Genomic DNA, 17,676 nt, shown 5'->3' with positions numbered 1-17,676 from the left:
TGGGAAATATATTAATGGAGAATGATTACATGGTGCGTTACGGGCATGTTCATATAACATGGTAGGAGTATAGAAGTAAGAAGATGCATGATGCTCCGTTCAAAAAAAAGAAGATGCACATGTACATCGAGACTATCAACTAAATTAATTTATTTTATTTTTTATGTTTGTGTCTTTGTAGCTAGAGAGGTCTAGTACGCGAGCAAAGATCCTGTCTTTTGTTCTTTGTTCAGGCCATGCATCATCATTTTGTCGCTACGTCCACATTCAGTAGTGTGTGGTAGGACGTACGTACATATACGAGACTACGACTACGTCGTCGATCTAACACTAGAATAATATAATCGTCACGATGGTTACTAATTGGTTAATTAACTGCTTCGGCTGTACTTCTGATGCTACGATGTCACTTTAATTTACTACCTTACTTTACCGACTCATTATGCATTCTTCGTAGGTGACGTTTCATATTATTTTTACTTATTTTCTATTTTTATCTGTCTTTGGCCAATAATAAGATGCCTAAAGCAAAGTACCCATCTTGTTTAATTTCCTTTGTTTAATACTGGAAATTAATAAGCAACTGTAGCTCTCTTTTTTAATCTTAAGCAACATAGAGTTTTTTTTAAGACTCAAGTTATTAATATTTATTAAGGATAGAGTTCATGGGAAATAATTTCAGTGCAGTGCATCGTCCGGGTAGAAAATCTTATAGCAAAGGACCATCCTTACATAAGGTAAGGGAAAATGAACTGCGAGAACAACCTTGCAAATGAAACCATACATCAGTTACTGCTGCGACAATAAGTTCTCAGTTTTCTAGCTGAGAACTAACATAACTAGTTTGCAAGCGGTGCCATAATATAATAACATAAGACATGCTTTGAATTATTGATCGTTGCTCATATTTGAAAAACCTGGGCTTTGTTTGATTAGAATTCCATCAAACTTGCCAAATTATACCTTTGTTTAGACTGTTGGATATCCACTCCCATCTTCTTCATTTTTTTTTCATTTTTTATCACCATCCTACAATTAATTAGGTGGTGAGGTTGATGGAGATGAAGATAAAGTTATGTCACATAATATAAAAAAAAGTTTGATTAATTGATTTTTAATTATTATAGACTTGAAAGTGAGTTTATCTGATGTTCTAAAGCAACTTCTATATAAAAAGTTTTTACATGAAATATACCGTTTAATTGTTTGAAAAACGTGCTAACGGAAATCGAGAAAAATATATATCTTTAATTAGAAAATAACACCACCTAAGAAAGAACAGGATGTAGAAGAAGATGAAAAACTACGGAGGAAACTTCAAATCGGACGCTCGATTTTGTAAAAAAAATCGGATGGAAAATGTTTCAGTTGATCACCGGTGAAACATTAAGTTATACATGGTGAAAAAAATCAGCTAATGAAACATTTAAAAATTATGTGAAACACAACAAAGATACACGTTGAAACATAATGCTATCGCATATAAAACATTGAGTGTTATCGGACGGAAACATATGTTTTGTCTTATCAGAATATAATCATGTGATATCCTATTATAAAGATTTAGTTATAATTAACACAACGGTATGATCAGATAAATAATTTATGAGAAATATCATTTCGAAGATGTCTAAATGCATGCATGGATGAAGCGAAGAGATGATAGAAGCAGGTAATTGTATGAATTTTGTGAAACACAGTAAAGACACGCATTGAAACATTGAGTTTTAATGATTTCAAACACATGTTTTTTTCTTTCAGCATGATATAAATATGTGTTAACTTGTTGTAAATGTTTAATTACAGGAGAAAAAAATTTAAAGTAAGGAGAAAGGAAGAAGAAAAAAAACTAATCAGATGCAATCTTGCTTGCATGCGAGTGTCAGCAAATGGTTTTTCTTCTCTCATTGGGCGACCAAGCCTAAGATCTTCCAAAAGTATAAAAAATAAGTACTCCCTCCATCATAAATTATAGGGCGTCATATTTTTAAGTAAAATCAAACTCAGTAACTTTTAACTAATAATTTTACTAATCATATATATGCTAAATATTATACATATTATATCACTAGATTCATATTTTAAAATATTTTATGTGATGCTAATTTTATATTTGTTGGGAATATAGCATATAATAAATTAATGATTAAAGTATATTATTGAAGATCGTTTCTACTCTCACTTTCATCTCCAATATTGATTTCACCCCTACTTTTTAGAGTTTTTGTTTTTGCCCTCACTTTTTTTAACCAAACAAACTTTTTGCCCATGTTTTAGATGGAGAAGTTAACGGTGTTAACTACTACGTAAAAGGACATTTTTACCCTCTACCATCTCTTTCCTTTCTTCTTCTTTCCTGCTACGGAAAAGGGTTTTTCCGTGCGGTCAAAAAAAATTTCGCGTGCAGATGAATGATTTTTGCATGCAGGTGACGCCCCCGCACGTGAAAATTGGATTTTTTTTCCATGCTTATATCGCCCACACGGAAAAATAAAAAACCGAAAAAAATAAAATTCACAAATTACCCAAACCCTAACCCTAGATCTGCTGCTCCCCGCCGCCGGATCCAGGCGGGGGACTGTCGCCGCCGCCAGATCCGGGCGAAGGGCAGCCGCCACCGCCGGATCCTTGCGTGGGGAGGGCGGCGCCGCTCCTGGCCGCCGCCGCCGACGTCGGCGGCGGCCGCATGATGTGGGGAGGGTGGCGCTGTTCCCGGCCGCCTCCTCGTCGTCGTCGTCGGCGGCGGCGCCGCTCACGGCTGCTGCCTCCTCCTCCTCGATGTCGGTGGTGGCCACCGCGCTACCTCCGCCAGCAGCCGCGACGGGCGCCTCCTCGTCGGCGCACGGTGACGGCGCCGCTCCCGGCAGCCGTCTCCTCATTGGCATCGTCATCGACGGCGGCCACCGCGATGCCTCCGGCAGCAGCCGCACCAGCCTCTTGCGCCTCGGTCGCCAGCAGCCCGGCCGCCGCCTCATCGGCAGCGGCGGCGGCGAGCGGGCGCCTCCCGCCTACGCGCTTAGAGAAAGCAAAGGAGAGGAGAGTTGAAAGGCAAAGAGAGAGAGAAGTGTTTCGCTCAGAGAGAGAGAGGAGTGAATATTAAAAGGAGAAAGGTAGAGAGAGTAGGTGAAAATTTTGAAGTGTATGGGAGGGAATAGCATTTTGAAAGGTGTGTTTCAGTTAAGACGTTCGCCTGCGGAAATAAACTCATTTTTACGTGCGGTTCACTAAAGAGGACCGCGATTTTTCCGTACGGTCCTCTTAAATGGACCGCATGGGAAAATGAGCCGATTTTTCCGTGCGGACCGAGTTACCGTCCGCACGCAATTCAAAAGGGTCCCTGTTCAGGAAAATCATTTGCATAGTAGTGTCACCAAACAGTGCTACCTGCCATCGGCAGGCCGTAAGGCGGTGCAACGGTGGCTACAGCGTCCAGGTTGTCGTGATGCAGGCGCCGAGGCGCGGGGCCACTGTGGACAGACGGCGGCGTACGACAAGCGGCCCGGCCATCGGTGCTGCTCGCCGCCCCTCCCCTTGTTCTCTTTTCTTCTTTTCCTCCTCCTTTCCCGATGTCTTCGTCTGCCATTTGTGGGCGACGGGGCTCATCGGGACGGTGTCGGCGCGGCCGTGGGGAAGCATAGTGTTGCCATGGAACGGCGACACGGCCTTGTGTGGGCATGGCAGGCGGGCAGCGGGCCGGCGAACTTGATGCGACTTCTTCGGCGCGACAGACGCTGCTCCCCTTTTTTTTGGTTTTCTTATTGTTTGCTATTGATGTATCACAGCTTGGCCGCCGCTCGCCGCCGCCTACGCCTGTTCTGCTCGCCGGCGGGAAGAGCTGCGCCCTAGCCCGCTCGCTGCCGCCGTCGCCGCCGCCTGGAAAAGTTGATTTGTGGGCGAGAAAAGAAAAAGGAAAGTGTTAGATATTTCCTAGTGGTAAAGAGGTAAAACACAAATTCGAATTTTTTTCCTTTATTTCTCTATTTTTTTTACTGCCATAAACCCGTCCCACTAACTTTCATCCAAATCAGAGGTAAACTCCTCTTTTGGTTAAAAAAAAGAGGAAAAAACGAAAAACCTAAAAAGTAGGGATAAAATCAATATTAAAAATAAAAGTGAGGGCTAAAAAAATATATATGTTATACTCACGGAGGAAACAGAATAAGATCGACCCAAAAATATACTCCTTTTTGGAGTAATTTGTAACGGAGGGAGCAGTATATTTTCCAAAAACTACCGTGACCTTTCCCCAAGTCGACCCAAAAGGCCAAAACCCACGGGCGCGGAGGCCGGCCGGCGGAGACCACAACGGCACAACCCCTCGACCGCCCGGTAAATCCCGTGGCTTACGAAGAATATGCGCGCCCATCGCCTAGGCGGTAACAATGGAGGAGCGGCGCGCGACGTCGCCGTCGCGGCACAGCTTTTGTCGCGACGCCCTTGGCCGCCGCGGGGGGGAATCTGGGGGCGGCCTCGTATATATATACCGTAGCCCGCTGAGGTCACCGCTCCAACGCCACGGCCTCAACCGGGAGTGGAGACTGGAGAGGTGGAGGTGGAGGTGGAGGTGGGAAGCTGCCACTTGGCGCCAGCGCGCCGCTGCCCACGCTCGGATCGGAGGTATGGATTCCCCTTCCCCACTCGCTGCGTGATGAACCGATGAACCGTAGTACTTGATGATATGCCTGATTTGCTTCGGCATTGTGCCGCTTCTCTGTTAGCTGGGAGTTTGTGGCGTGTCGTTTAACTGAAGTAGAGATGTGATGATGATCTGAGGTGAGCGCCATTTTTTTTTTTTGGCTAACTCTGTTTGTTCTATTCAGTGAATATGAGCTCTCTTTTTTGTCCCCTTTTTATCATTCTGCTTCTATGGGTCGCGGAGCGTTCTTGGTTGGTGCAGTGCAACTGCAATGTCAGTATGCATGCCATAGTAATGTGATGGTGGGATGTAATGCTCCTCTGCTTGCTCGAGCTCTTTCTTGGTTGTCTATCTATCTTGGATGATTTGATCAATGTACTACTTATTATCTGCTGATAGTACCCGGGGTCCATTTGCGCTAGTATTGAACTTCTTCTTCTCTTATAATTTGCTGAAATCGCGAGATTATCGCTTAGGTTTATCAATCAGAACATTATCATGTTTATGCTTCGGTTCGTTCGGTACTGGCACATGTCAAATAAGCGGAAATTCTGCTACTTTTTCGGCTTACCATGAATGGCACCCAACATAGCGTGGTTGTTTTGTCATGTTGAACTAGTACAAATTTTTGCACCTTAATATTTGCTTTCCGTGCATATCCAATTAACCTGCCCATCAAACTTCTTTTCAGATAGCTATTATTGGGGAAAAATATTTTCCCAGCTTCTTTTATAGTGACTAGACTGTTTATACATGCCTGCGTAATTGCTTCCTTTTGATGAGCTAGTACATTATAGACCTTGATTTTGTTTTGATGGTACGGGTTGGTTATTGGTGTCCATATAATGAAATTGCAACTTGCGACCACTCCATGATAGTTACCTGGTCATTCCTTGTTGGTTAATAAGCTATTATTTCAAATATGAATGTTCATCCTACTTGTCATATTATAGACATTTGTCACAATTCAAGTGAGGAAGAAATTCTGTAATTTTCTATGGGCTAGTTGCTGCGTTAACTACAATAATGGGGCTGACATCCTGAGGTTATAGTGTTCGATTACCAAGTTCTAATTTATTAAGAGGAATGCAAGTCAACATGCATGCCTAGCCCATTTACTTTTAATGAGTAGTGTAACTTCTGTTGCAGAAGTACTAATGACAGCTTTCTATATAAATTTCACAGGTTGATTTATCAAGGACAACAATTCGTCAGAAATGGACCCAAAGAGATCAATAGATGATCAATTTTCTAAGTTGCATCCAAGTTTACCAGTTGATACTAGAATTGGCATAGTGGGAGCAGGACCAAGTGGCTTATCAGCAGCCTATGCACTAGCTAAGCTAGGTTACCGCAATGTAACTTTGTTTGAGAAATGCCATACTGTTTCAGGGATGTGTGAGTCCATTGACATTGAAGGTGAGGAAACTACTCAGCAAAATTATACAGTCATCATTTTGTGCACACTTTTAGTTATCAGCAACATTCGTATGTAGGACGAATATATGATTTGGGAGGACAAGTTATAGCAGCAAACAGTGCCCCTGTTATAACTCACCTTGCAGAGGAACTAGGGTCTGATTTCGAAGAGATGGATACACACAAACTCTCCCTGATTGACAGCCAAACAGGAAATATTCGAGATCTTGAAGTAGCTGAGGACTATGTATCCATGGTATCTCTGACGCTAAAATTACAGGTGAGTTGTTCTAGAATAAAATTTAAATTTGAGGTAACTGGATAATAAGCATCTAATTATTTATAATATTCTCTCTATTTCTTGCATGCGTGTTATTCAATAATTCTTACAGGATGAAGCAAATAAGTCAGGCCGAGCTGGACTTCATGCTCTCAGTGGATTGGCATCCGACCCGACCCATGAATTTTTGAAGCAAAATGGAATAAATTCAATGCCAAAATCTGTAGCATATGGTTACACCGCTTCGGGCTATGGTTTTGTTCAAGACATGCCCTATGCTTTCATTCAGGAGTTTACTAGAACCTCTATGGCTGGTAAAATCCGGCGTTTCAAGCATGGTTACATGAGCATGTGGGAGAGATTAAGTAAATCATTACCATTTGAAGTTTTTTGTGACACGCAAGTTCTGAATGTCAAGCGCAACAGTTGTGGTGCAAATGTAACCATCAAGAACAACAATGGTGAAAAACAAGTTTTGGAGTTCGACAAAATTATACTATCAGGTGCTGTTGCTTTCAAGAACAGCAAAACATATCGATCCTCTAGTCTTACTGGTGAGCATATTTTAAATTCAGTTTGGCTGGCATTGAAGCTATAGTATTTCAGTTGCCTTATTAGTATGTATGATCTTTTGTTCAGATGGAGAAAGTGAAGTGGTGGAACTAAACAATCTTGAAAGAGAACTATTCAGTAAAGTACAGACTATCGACTACTATACTACTGTTGTTAAGATCAATGGATTCGAGCACATACCAAAGGGATTTTACTACTTTGGAGAATTCATGGAGGATCCAACAACAATAGGACACCCTGTGGCAATGCAAAGATTCTTTGCTGACACAAACATTTTCTTGTTTTGGTCTTATGGAAATTCAGCAGACATCAAGGGTTCATTTGTGGCTAAATGTGTGACTGATGTCGTGAGTTCTATGGGAGGCAATGTTCAGAAAGTAATTTTGCAACGGCGGTTCAAGTATTTCCCTCATGTCAGCAGTAAAGGTATATATGTTAATAATATTTCTCCTGTTGCAAGGTCTTCTTTTTTCTCGTGATAACATTGGTAATTTCCTGCATTGCAGACATGAAAGATGGATTCTATGAGAGGTTGGAGTCCCAGTTACAAGGTTTTCAGAACACTTACTATGTTGGAGGTTTGCTAGCATTTGAGCTTACCGAAAGAAACGCTTCGTACTCCATCATGGCTGTTTGTAAGCACTTTGCCATTGATGGTGAGGGAGAACTGACTCCTTATGTCAAGGTGAGCAAGAAATAATGGCGTAATATATCTCAATTATTAATTCCACCTTCATCAAATTTCTTAGAGAAATTGTGCATATATTTTTCCATACTTGCAGAGATTATTCCCTTTGTCCCATAATAGAAATCCATCACCTCCTAGAGATCTTGGTGAGCTTGAAGGTGTTGAATTTCCTGACCTTCCCTCCCTTGATGGATATTTGCAATACTGGGGAACTCATAAAGTCACTGAGAAGAATGTTATCTATACTTGGATCAATGAAGAAGGAAAGCTCATGAATCGAAGAACCTACCAGGAGCTTCATGGGAATGCATCTTACATTGCACAAAAACTTTTAACAAGCACAAAACCTGTTATCAAGCCTGGTGATAGAGTTCTGCTTATTCACCTCCCTGGTTTGGAGTTTATTGATGCATTCTTTGGGTGTATTAGAGCAGGAGTTATACCAGTCCCTGTATTGCCCCCTGATCCAATGCAAAGTGGTGGACAAGCTCTTCTTAAAGTCGAGAACATCTCTAAGATGTGCAATGCTGTGGCTATTCTATCCACCTCTTCGTACCATGCTGCTGTACGAGCAGGTTATATCAAGAACATTGTCACTTTAGCAAAGAGAGTTCAGAAATGCTCAGCACAGTGGCCTGACATCCCATGGATTCATACCGACTCATGGATAAAGAACTACCGGCGAAGCTCAGACAGCTTCAACTCAGACACTGTTTTATTTACCAAACCCCAGCCAAGTGACTTGTGCTTTCTACAGTTCACTTCAGGTTCCACTGGTGATGCCAAGGGGGTGATGATAACTCATGAAGGACTTATCCACAACGTGAAGACTATGAAAAAGCGTTATAGAAGTACTTCAAAAACTGTCCTTGTCAGTTGGCTTCCACAGTATCATGACATGGGTCTTATAGGAGGTCTTTTCACTGCTCTTGTAAGTGGAGGAACTTCTGTTCTATTTTCACCAATGATATTTATCAGAAACCCCCTTCTGTGGTTGCAAACGATCAATGACTACCATGGAACCCATAGTGCAGGTCCAAATTTTGCATTTGAACTCGTGATAAGAAGGCTTGAGGCTGAGAAGAACAAAGTATATGACCTCTCATCAATGGTCTTCCTCATGATTGCGGCAGAGCCAGTAAGGCAAAAAACTGTCAGAAGGTTCATAGAGTTAACTCAACCTTTTGGCCTTTCTGAAGGTGTCCTCGCACCTGGATATGGTCTGGCTGAGAACTGTGTCTATGTTACCTGTGCCTTCGGTGAATGCAAGCCAGTTTTCATAGACTGGCAAGGAAGAGTATGTTGTGGGTATGTTGAGCAAGATGATACAGACACTCTCATCAGAATTGTTGATCCTGACTCTCTAACTGAGCACCAAGAAGATGGTGTTGAAGGTGAGATATGGATTAGCAGTCCTAGTTCTGGAGTAGGTTATTGGGGCAATTCGGAAATGAGCCAGAGAACTTTTTTCAATCAGCTTAAGAACCACCCCAACAAGAAGTTCACAAGAACCGGTGATTTGGGACGGACCATCGATGGTAACCTTTTTATTACAGGAAGGATCAAAGATCTCATCATTGTCGCTGGTAGAAATATTTATTCTGCGGATGTAGAGAAGACTGTGGAAAGTTCTTCTGAGGTCCTCCGACCAGGCTGTTGTGCTGTGGTCGGTATCCCAGAGGAAGTTCTGGCTCAGAAAGGCATCTCAATTCCAGATTCTTCTGATCAGGTTGGACTTGTTGTGATTGCAGAGGTTAGAGAGGGTAAGGCAGTCTCTAAAGAGGTTGTTAACAACATCAAAGCACGTGTGGTGGAGGAGCATGGTGTAGCTGTTGCATCTGTGAAGCTTATCAAGCCTAGAACCATATGCAAGACAACATCTGGGAAGATACGAAGATTTGAATGCATGAGGCAGTTTGTTGACAATACTCTTAGTTTGGCTAAGGGCAACCATGTATCTAAGAAAAAGGGTCTTTTTCGGTCTCTGACAACAGGAACTGGCATGGAGTCAAAGAGGTCCCTCTTGAGGCAAACTGTTGACCTCACCATTAGCCATTGGCCCAAAAGCCAAGTTAAAAACTCCAATGAAATAACTGAGTTTCTGACACAAATAGTGTCAGAGCACACTGGCATTTCAAAGGATAAAATTTCTCTAACTGACAGTCTACCTTCGTATGGTTTTGATTCTATTGCAGTGGTACGAGCAGCCCAGAAGCTCTCAGATTTTCTTGGTGTTCCTGTTGGGGCCATTGACATCTTTACAGCAAGCTGCATTTCGGAGCTTGCAAGCTTCTTGGAGAATTTGGTGCATAAGTCACAAACACAGTTGGCACCTTGGCCCAAAAGCAAAGTGAAAAACTCCAAGGTGATTATCGAGTTTCTGACAAAGATTGTATCAGATCAAACAGGGATTCCAAAGGATAAAATTTCTCCGATGGATAGCCTACCTTCATATGGTTTTGATTCAATTGCGGTGGTCCAAGCAGCACAGAAACTCTCCGATTTTCTCGGTGTACCTGTTGGAGCCATTGACATATTTACAGCTGGTTGCATTTCTGAGCTAGCTACCTTCTTGGAGAATTTGGCGCATAAGTCACAGTCACAGTTGGCACCTGGTGCATCTTGCTATATTGAGGATGAGACTCAAGTGGATCCCATGGATGCCATTAGTCCAGAATTCAGTGTTTTGGGTACGGGCATCCTGCAACTGCTGGCTCTTACTTATGTCTGTTTTGTGCTGCTACTCCCAGCATATCTTGCTAGTTCGACATACATGAGCATTTTCTCTACAGTCAGTCTGGTCAGATCACCATTGCTGAGCTATCTTAGTTCTTTGGTTATGGCACCTATTGTGTGGATCTTTTATATCTCGCTCACTTCTTTATCACTGTCTATCTTGGGGAAGTCCTTCCTACAGCCAAATTATGTTCTGATCCCTGATGTTTCAATATGGTCAGTTGACTTTGTGAAATGGTGGGCACTAAACAAAGCACAAGCATTAGCTGCAAAGATGCTAGCTGTGCATCTAAAGGGCACAATTTTCTTAAATTATTGGTTCAAGATGCAAGGAGCTCGGATTGGTTCATCTGTTGTCATCGACACAGTAGACATAACCGATCCATCCCTGTTGACGGTTGCAGATGGTGCAGTTCTTGCAGAAGGCGCTCTTGTTCAGGGCCATGAAGTCTGTAATGAAGTGCTGAGTTTTAGGCCTATCTGGATTGGCTGTGAGGCTTCGATTGGTCCTTATGCGGTGCTTCAGAAGGGAACTGTTGTGGAAGATGGAGCTGTTGTTCCACCATTGCAGAAGACTGGGGCTGGGAAATCAACACGTCGGACTAGCAGAACTTCTGTAAGCATAAAGGTAACTAAAGTATGTAGACTTCATAATCTACTTCGGTGTAATAAAACTATGATTTGTTATGGTATACAACGATAGTTTGTTCCTTCCTGACCAGAAACGTATAGTTGATTATTTCTAGACATTGAATATAGTAAGCTACAGACTTATAATTACACCATAGGCCATTTGAATTTCCTTGTGGTCTTTAACATGGATGAAGCTGCCACCAAAGAACTTCCCTACCTTTTTACATTTAGTGAAAATATTTTTTGAGATTCAGGAAGGGACATATATTTTATCAGGGAACCATAAGCAAATCATTTATGTACAAGTGGTCAAGCAGAAAAATCATATAAATTAAACAAGATGAAGGGTTTGTTTGGATTGAAGTCAATCTTTTGGCAACTTCAATAGTATTGTATAGATATTTGGTCCGATACCAAATTTTTCCCACACTAGTGCAAATTCTACTCTTAACAAATTTGGTAGTGCCGAAATTTACCAATGTTTTGGCACTTCCAGTATTTTGGTAAGACAAAAAAATGGCTTCAAACCAAACTAGCCCAAACTCTTTTCTGCATGGTGCATAGTGTCTGCGTGTGTGCATTTTCATTCGACAGTGGGGTATATATCTAACTGCCTTCAAAGTTCTCGATTGCTTCTGCAGAACATGTTTGTTCATGGCCATATTTATATAATGTTATTCGAATACAAACCGAGTATTTTTTCTTTGCAGAAAGAAGCAGCCAAAGCAAACATGATACTTGAACACCTCGTTAGCATCTACGCAGTTGGCATCCTGGGTGCTCTGTCCGGTGCAATCGTCTACACACTATACACTCACTTGTCCGGCAAAGCGGCTTCGCCTCTGCATTTCTCCTTTGCATGCATTGCTGGTGCGTTCCACTGGTTACCAGCTGCCATCACTGCCTATGCTGTTATTGTCCAGGAGACACCCACAAGTGCACTGTCATTTGCTCTCTTCACTGCCTTCGCCGACCTGAGCTATGGTGTCATCCTCAGTATTCTCACCAGTATAACCAGCAGAGCCCTTGCTGCAAAGCCTGGAACCAAGCAGAATGGCATTGCGAGTTTGATCCACCGGCGCATAACCATCTCTGCTCATGTCAGGTTTGCCAAGATGCTATCTGGAACAGAAGCCTTCTGCGTGTACCTGAGGCTTCTCGGAGCAAAGATTGGCAGGCATTGCTCTATCCGAGCCATCAATCCGGTGGCGAATCCTGAGCTGATCAGCGTCGGTGATGGCGTCCATCTAGGTGACTTCTGCAATATTGTTCCAGGGTTCTACTCCAAGGGGGGATTCACCAGTGCAGAGATTAAGGTCCAGGAGAACACCGTGGTTGGCAGTGGCAGCTTGCTCCTCCCTGGCTGTGTCCTCCAGGAGAATGTCATCCTCGGCGCGCTCTCCGTCGCGCCGGAGAACGCTGTTCTCCGGCGTGGCGGCGTCTACGTCGGGTCACAGTCTCCGGCCATGGTGAAGAACACCTTGCTTGACGAGGATGAACGGATCGAAGAGATGGATCAGGCATACAAGAAGATTGTTGGCAACCTCGCGGCGAACTTGGCCATCACCACCATGAACGTCAAGTCGAGGTACTTCCACCGCATCGGCGTGAGCGGCCGCGGCGTCCTGAGGATGTACGAGGAGATACCGTCGTTTCCCCGGCACAAGATCTTCGCCTCCGGCAAGTCCTTCCCGGTGATCGTCCGCCACAGCAACAGCCTGAGCGCCGACGACGACGCGAGGCTCGACGCCCGCGGCGCCGCGGTGCGGATCCTCTCGGACAACGACGGCGAGGCGCCTCTCCTCGACCTCACACTCAAGAGCGGCAAGGCGTTCTACGCGCGCACCATCGCCGACTTCGCCACCTGGCTGGTCTGCGGCCTGCCGGCGAGGGAGGAGCAGGTCAAGCGCTCGCCGCACATCCGCGACGCCGTCTGGGGCTCTCTCCGGAGCACCGACTCGTACACCGTGCTCCACTACTACTCCAACATATGCCGGCTGCTGCGGTTCGACGACGGCAGGGAGATGTACGCCAAGTTCAAGCTCCGTCCTGCTGATCCAGACGTCCCCGAGGACTCCGGCAAGGTGGTGCCGAGGGGCATCCTGCCGCCGGAGACCGGCGCGATCCCCAGGGACGAGGATGACACGCGCCCTCTGCTCTTCCTCGCCGACGACTTCCGCCGGAGAGTGGGCTCACCGGACGGGGTGCGCTACGTGTTCCAGCTGCAGCTCAGGGAGGTGCCCACCGACGCCGCCGCCCGCGACGTCGCCCTCGACTGCACCCGGCCGTGGGACGAGGCCGAGTTCCCTTACATCGACGTCGGCGAGGTCAGCATCGGCCGCAACCTCCCGACGGAGGAGACGGAGAAGCTCGAGTTCAACCCGTTCCTCCGGTGCCCCGAGGTGGACGTCATCCCGGCGACGTCGTGCGCGCAGAGCGCGTCCATCGACCACGGCCGCTCGCTGGTCTACGAGATATGCCAGCGCCTGCGGAACGGCGAGCCGCTGCCCGCGTCGTGGCGAGCTTTCCTGGAGCAGTCGGACACCAAGATCGACCTGTCAGGATGCCCGGTCGCTGCCGCCGCGACACCCACAAGGTCTAACGCCGGCGACGCCACGAAGGTGACGCTGGCCAGGACGTGGTACCAGGCGCTCTGGGCCACGCTGTGCCAGCCGCTGCTGCAAACGCTGGTGCCGTACTCTGTCCTGGGCCTCGTCATCTTCCTCCCGCTCAGGGGCCTCCTCGCCGTCGCCGCGGCCACCCGCTTCCCGCTCTACTGGCTCCTCCCGGCGTTCTGGGCCGCGTCGGGCGTCGCCGCCATGGCCACGTGCGCGGCGGCGAAGTGGGCGCTGGTCGGCAGCAGGGTCGACGGCGACACGGTGCACATCTGGTCGCCGGCCGTGTTCCTGGACACGGTCTGGCAGGCCGTGCGCGCCGCCACGGCGGAGTACTTCGCCGAGCTGACGCCCGGGTCGGCGCCGTTCGCGGCGTGGATGCGGGTGATGGGCGCCTCCGTGTCCCCCGGCGACGGCGTGTACGTGGACTCCATGGGCGCGCTGCTGAACCCGGAGATGGTGCGCCTGGAGCGCGGCGCCGCCGTCGGGCGGGACGCGCTGCTGTTCGGCCACGTGTACGAGGGCGAGGCCGGGAAGGTGAAGTTCGGCGCCGTGTCCGTCGGGGAGGACGGGTTCGTCGGCAGCCGCGCCGTGGCCATGCCCAGCGTCACGGTGGACGACGGCGGCTGCCTCGCCGCGCTCGGGCTGGCCATGAAGGGGGAGACGGTGAAGCACAGCATGTAAGCAGGACGATGACGAGGAGGCATGCATGCATGCATGATCAGTTGCTGTGCTGCTTTTACTCTTCTTTTTCACTTCTTTGAACTTGTTTTATATACGTACGCGAATTAGGATCTTGGTGATCATAATATGGTAGTACTCCTATGATCAATAAGTGACCGTTGGAAGAAGAAATAAATGATCGGTATAATTTGCCTGCATATTTGTAACGGGTTAGATGGAATTATACGGAATATAATGAAACAAATAAATCGACCACCATCGTGGTCAGCATATATATCTGAACAGCATTAGCATTAGCATTAGCAGCAGCAGCAGCATATAAGCAAGATCGGCACCTGCGTCGCTGTCTCGGTGATGGTCTTTTTCCCTGTTTAAACTTCAAAATTTTGTGATGTCTTTGTCTGCCATACGGAAAAAGGGATATATGGGGATCGTTTCGAGTCCATGACCATGTTGGTGATCGTTTCCAAACCAAACAAAGCTTTCCACACTGTTGGCGAAAAGGTTGAGGATACTATTATGAATTTTAAACCGATCTCCTGCTACCGTCCAAAGCAAAGAGAGAAAAAAAAGGAGGCAGGCAATGGCAAACCTGTAAATACGGAGCGGTATCGTGCAACGACTCTGACAGCCTCAACAACACCCAGCCTTCCCCTGCACCAGCTGGCCCTGACGTCAGCAACCGGCAGCGCCGCCGCCAAAGGATGGAATCCCAGGCCCAGCAAGCCACAACCACTGCACGTGGGCCCCACCCCCTCATCTCTCTCCCTCTGCACCGGGGCCCCACCGCATCAGCGCTCGCCACCACCGAGGCAACGTGTCCCTTTCGCGACACTCGAGTACGCGAGACCGTACGGCGTGAGGCACCTGCGCTGCACTGCAGTACTGCACCTCCCCCCCCCCCCCCCCTGCGAAGGTTGGAAGGAGCAGAAAAGGAAAGAAAAGCCTCTTCTACTACTAGTCTTCTTCACCTTTTTTTCCTGTGCGTCTTCCCGTTGCTGCGCGTACACGATTGAGGCGCGGGCGCGCGGCTAGACTCTGGATGGCTCATCCTCATTGTGCCGTCAAGCCGTGCTGCTGCTTCTGCTGCTGCTGCCTCCTCGTCGCCGCCGTGCTCGCCGTCGCCGTCTTTCTGGCCATGTCGCCGCCCGCCGCCGCCGCCGCCGCCGCATCGTCGTCACAACCAGGTAGGTTCAAAAAGTGCGGGGTCTTTTCTTGTAACGTGAGTTCTTGACGACGCGGCTTTTTGTAGCGGCGGCGGCGGCATTGCAACGGGCCGAGACGACGGCGACCATGTACACCGCGAAGGAGTTGCGGGAGAAGCAGGACGTGACCAAGGTCGGTCTGAGCTCAAAAAAAGGTGGCTCTTTTCATGGCTTTCTTGCCCTGTTCGATCGATCTCATGGTGGTGTAGGGTTTCTTGATTTGGGGGGTTGCAGGGCGCGGAGGAGGACGTGACCACGACGACGACGACGACGGGGTTCGGCGCGGAGTCGGAGAGGGAGGTGCCCACCGGGCCGGACCCGATCCACCACCACGGCCGGGGGCCCAGGCGGCAGTCACCGTGAGTGCGAATCCCCCGTCGCCGTCGCCGGGTTAACGAATCGGGCGTGAACCCAGAATCCCATGAGACGCGATGGTCTATGAAAGAAAGATTGTGCTCTTCAATTCGTTTTGCTGAATCTGTGATGCACTTGGGGATTTTATTCAGATTCATTTCTTGCTGTAGGGAACACAGTAGTATGTCTGAAGAACTAGGCAGCTAGCTTACCACCATTATCTTTGTTTTTTGCATACCAAACTAAGGAAAAAAAATACGATTCATAAGTTCTCCCTAAGTTCTTCTTCCTAAGGAATCTTTGCATGCTTCCGGATAGTTCCTCTTTACTCTCTCTTCTTGTATTGTGATGGATTTGAGTTTTGAACAGGGAGCTTGTTCCTGTTCAAGTATTCTGTATGTTGATGCATGATTGATTGTTCAAGTTGAGGAAAGAAGCAGCAAAACTTTTTGTTCCTTTTTCTGTTCATGGAAGGATGAAAACTGCAGCTTTGTTCTGTTGTGTGCAATGAAAAGAGTTCATGTCTAGTCTTCTGATATGTGCTGGCCCTTTTTGAGGCCTGGAGCAGCAGCTTGGTCCAATGTGCATATATCTCGGCTCAGAAGTGCACAAGACTTGATTCGAAATTCTACCTGGTTGCTGCTACTTGCTGGAGTAGCAAGCATGCTTGCCTGTTGTAATGCCTTTCTTGTTGTACTCCACTTTTTAATTTGGTGCAACAAGTCATACAATACTATCATGTTCAACCTTTCATAATCGTATAATGCAACTCCACTGCACAAGAGAATATGGTTGTGTGTTTATATAATTCAGAAAATGGGCATTTTGTGTTAGCTATGAGTGAACTGAGTATCAGTGAGGTGTGAGGGTACGTTTCTTATGTTGTTTGATCTATGTATGTGGTTAGAACCATTTTCAGGTTCCCTTCAAAATTAAGATTTTCAGAACAACTTATCTATAAACTATGTAATCCGTAGCTTTTGATGTACTGCGATTTGCAATATTGCAATGATCAAGGTAGAGAGCATCTGAAGTTGATGTAGAACGTTATATTTAGTTGACACAATGACAGTATGAATTACCTTCTGTTCCATGACATTGCAATTCATGTCGACTACCTGGTTTGATTTCCAGCAATGGATCCAAAAGCTCGCATTCTTGTGATTTACTTGAAATGATTGTAGTTGACGTATTGCAGTTCACCGTTTGCTGACGGTGTACAGCTTACACAAATCACTGAGAGAGCATGTTGGAAACAAACACGCAGTAGAAATGTTTAATGATCAGAGCAGAATTCAAGTATTTTTAGCCAAAAATGGGGGAAATAAATGAAGCATACAACGACCAAGTACTCCTACTAGTACAGAAATAGGTACAGTTTGACTCCTTTAAATGTAGGTCCTATCTGATTCGTATCTCTTAACCACAATACCAGATATCTTAACCCCCTAACCATTAAAACGATGCAATTTAATTTCTATCGACGGGTGATACCCGTAGACCGGATATAGAGAGTATTAGGGTACGCTGGTACAAGGGTCTACGTAATACGACATCAAGCAGACAAAAGACGAAGATTATACTGGTTCAGGCCCCTTGATAGGTAATAGCCCTAATCCAGTTGATGTGAGATTATATGATGGAAAACACAGGTTACAAAGGGAACAATGGAACTCGATGGATCCGACGAGATCGTAGTCGAGTTGGTTCGACTAGATCCTCGGCGATTTGGCTCCTGCAGGCTCCGACTTCGTAGGCTGTGGGGGTTGTATTGGCTCTGAGATTCGATGCCTTAGGTCCTCTCCGGGGGGTCCCTTTTATATCGCAGATCAGGCGGTTTCCCAGTAGAACTC

The 17,676-nt window shown here is 46.4% G+C and overlaps 3 protein-coding genes across 5 annotated transcripts; all 3 read left to right on the top strand.

Moving 5' to 3' along the window:
- Positions 1–1,659: 1,659 nt before the first annotated feature.
- LOC136356226 (uncharacterized) lies at positions 1,660–3,045 on the top strand. The gene is made up of 2 exons (XM_066309822.1): positions 1,660–1,672; positions 2,543–3,045. The coding sequence occupies exons 1-2, from the start codon at positions 1,660–1,662 to the stop codon at positions 3,043–3,045; spliced, it is 516 nt and encodes a 171-aa protein (XP_066165919.1).
- Positions 3,046–3,362: 317 nt separating this feature from the next.
- LOC9266980 (uncharacterized) lies at positions 3,363–14,461 on the top strand. 3 transcript variants are annotated; one of them, XM_015780611.3, is made up of 9 exons: positions 4,153–4,617; positions 4,719–4,773; positions 5,822–6,055; positions 6,133–6,335; positions 6,448–6,889; positions 6,975–7,334; positions 7,415–7,593; positions 7,691–10,960; positions 11,676–14,461. In XM_015780611.3, the coding sequence occupies exons 3-9, from the start codon at positions 5,854–5,856 to the stop codon at positions 14,262–14,264; spliced, it is 7,245 nt and encodes a 2,414-aa protein (XP_015636097.1). In that variant the 5' UTR covers positions 4,153–4,617; positions 4,719–4,773; positions 5,822–5,853; the 3' UTR covers positions 14,265–14,461. The 3 variants fall into 3 exon arrangements, with proteins under 3 accessions (XP_015636100.1, XP_015636097.1, XP_015636099.1); XM_015780614.3 differs by lacking the exons at positions 4,153–4,617; positions 4,719–4,773 and adding an exon at positions 3,363–3,941; XM_015780613.3 differs by lacking the exon at positions 4,719–4,773.
- A 728-nt stretch (positions 14,462–15,189) lies between these two features.
- On the top strand, positions 15,190–16,278 carry LOC107276630 (uncharacterized). The gene is made up of 3 exons (XM_015779872.3): positions 15,190–15,451; positions 15,517–15,602; positions 15,704–16,278. The coding sequence occupies exons 1-3, from the start codon at positions 15,307–15,309 to the stop codon at positions 15,830–15,832; spliced, it is 360 nt and encodes a 119-aa protein (XP_015635358.1). The 5' UTR covers positions 15,190–15,306; the 3' UTR covers positions 15,833–16,278.
- The last annotated feature ends 1,398 nt before the right edge of the window (positions 16,279–17,676 follow it).

This window comes from Oryza sativa, chromosome 4 (genome assembly GCF_034140825.1).
Source record: "Oryza sativa Japonica Group chromosome 4, ASM3414082v1".
NCBI classification, from domain to species: domain Eukaryota; kingdom Viridiplantae; phylum Streptophyta; class Magnoliopsida; order Poales; family Poaceae; genus Oryza; species Oryza sativa.
The sequence above is the reverse complement of the archived record's forward strand: the minus strand, read 5'-3'. Positions and strand labels throughout refer to the sequence as shown.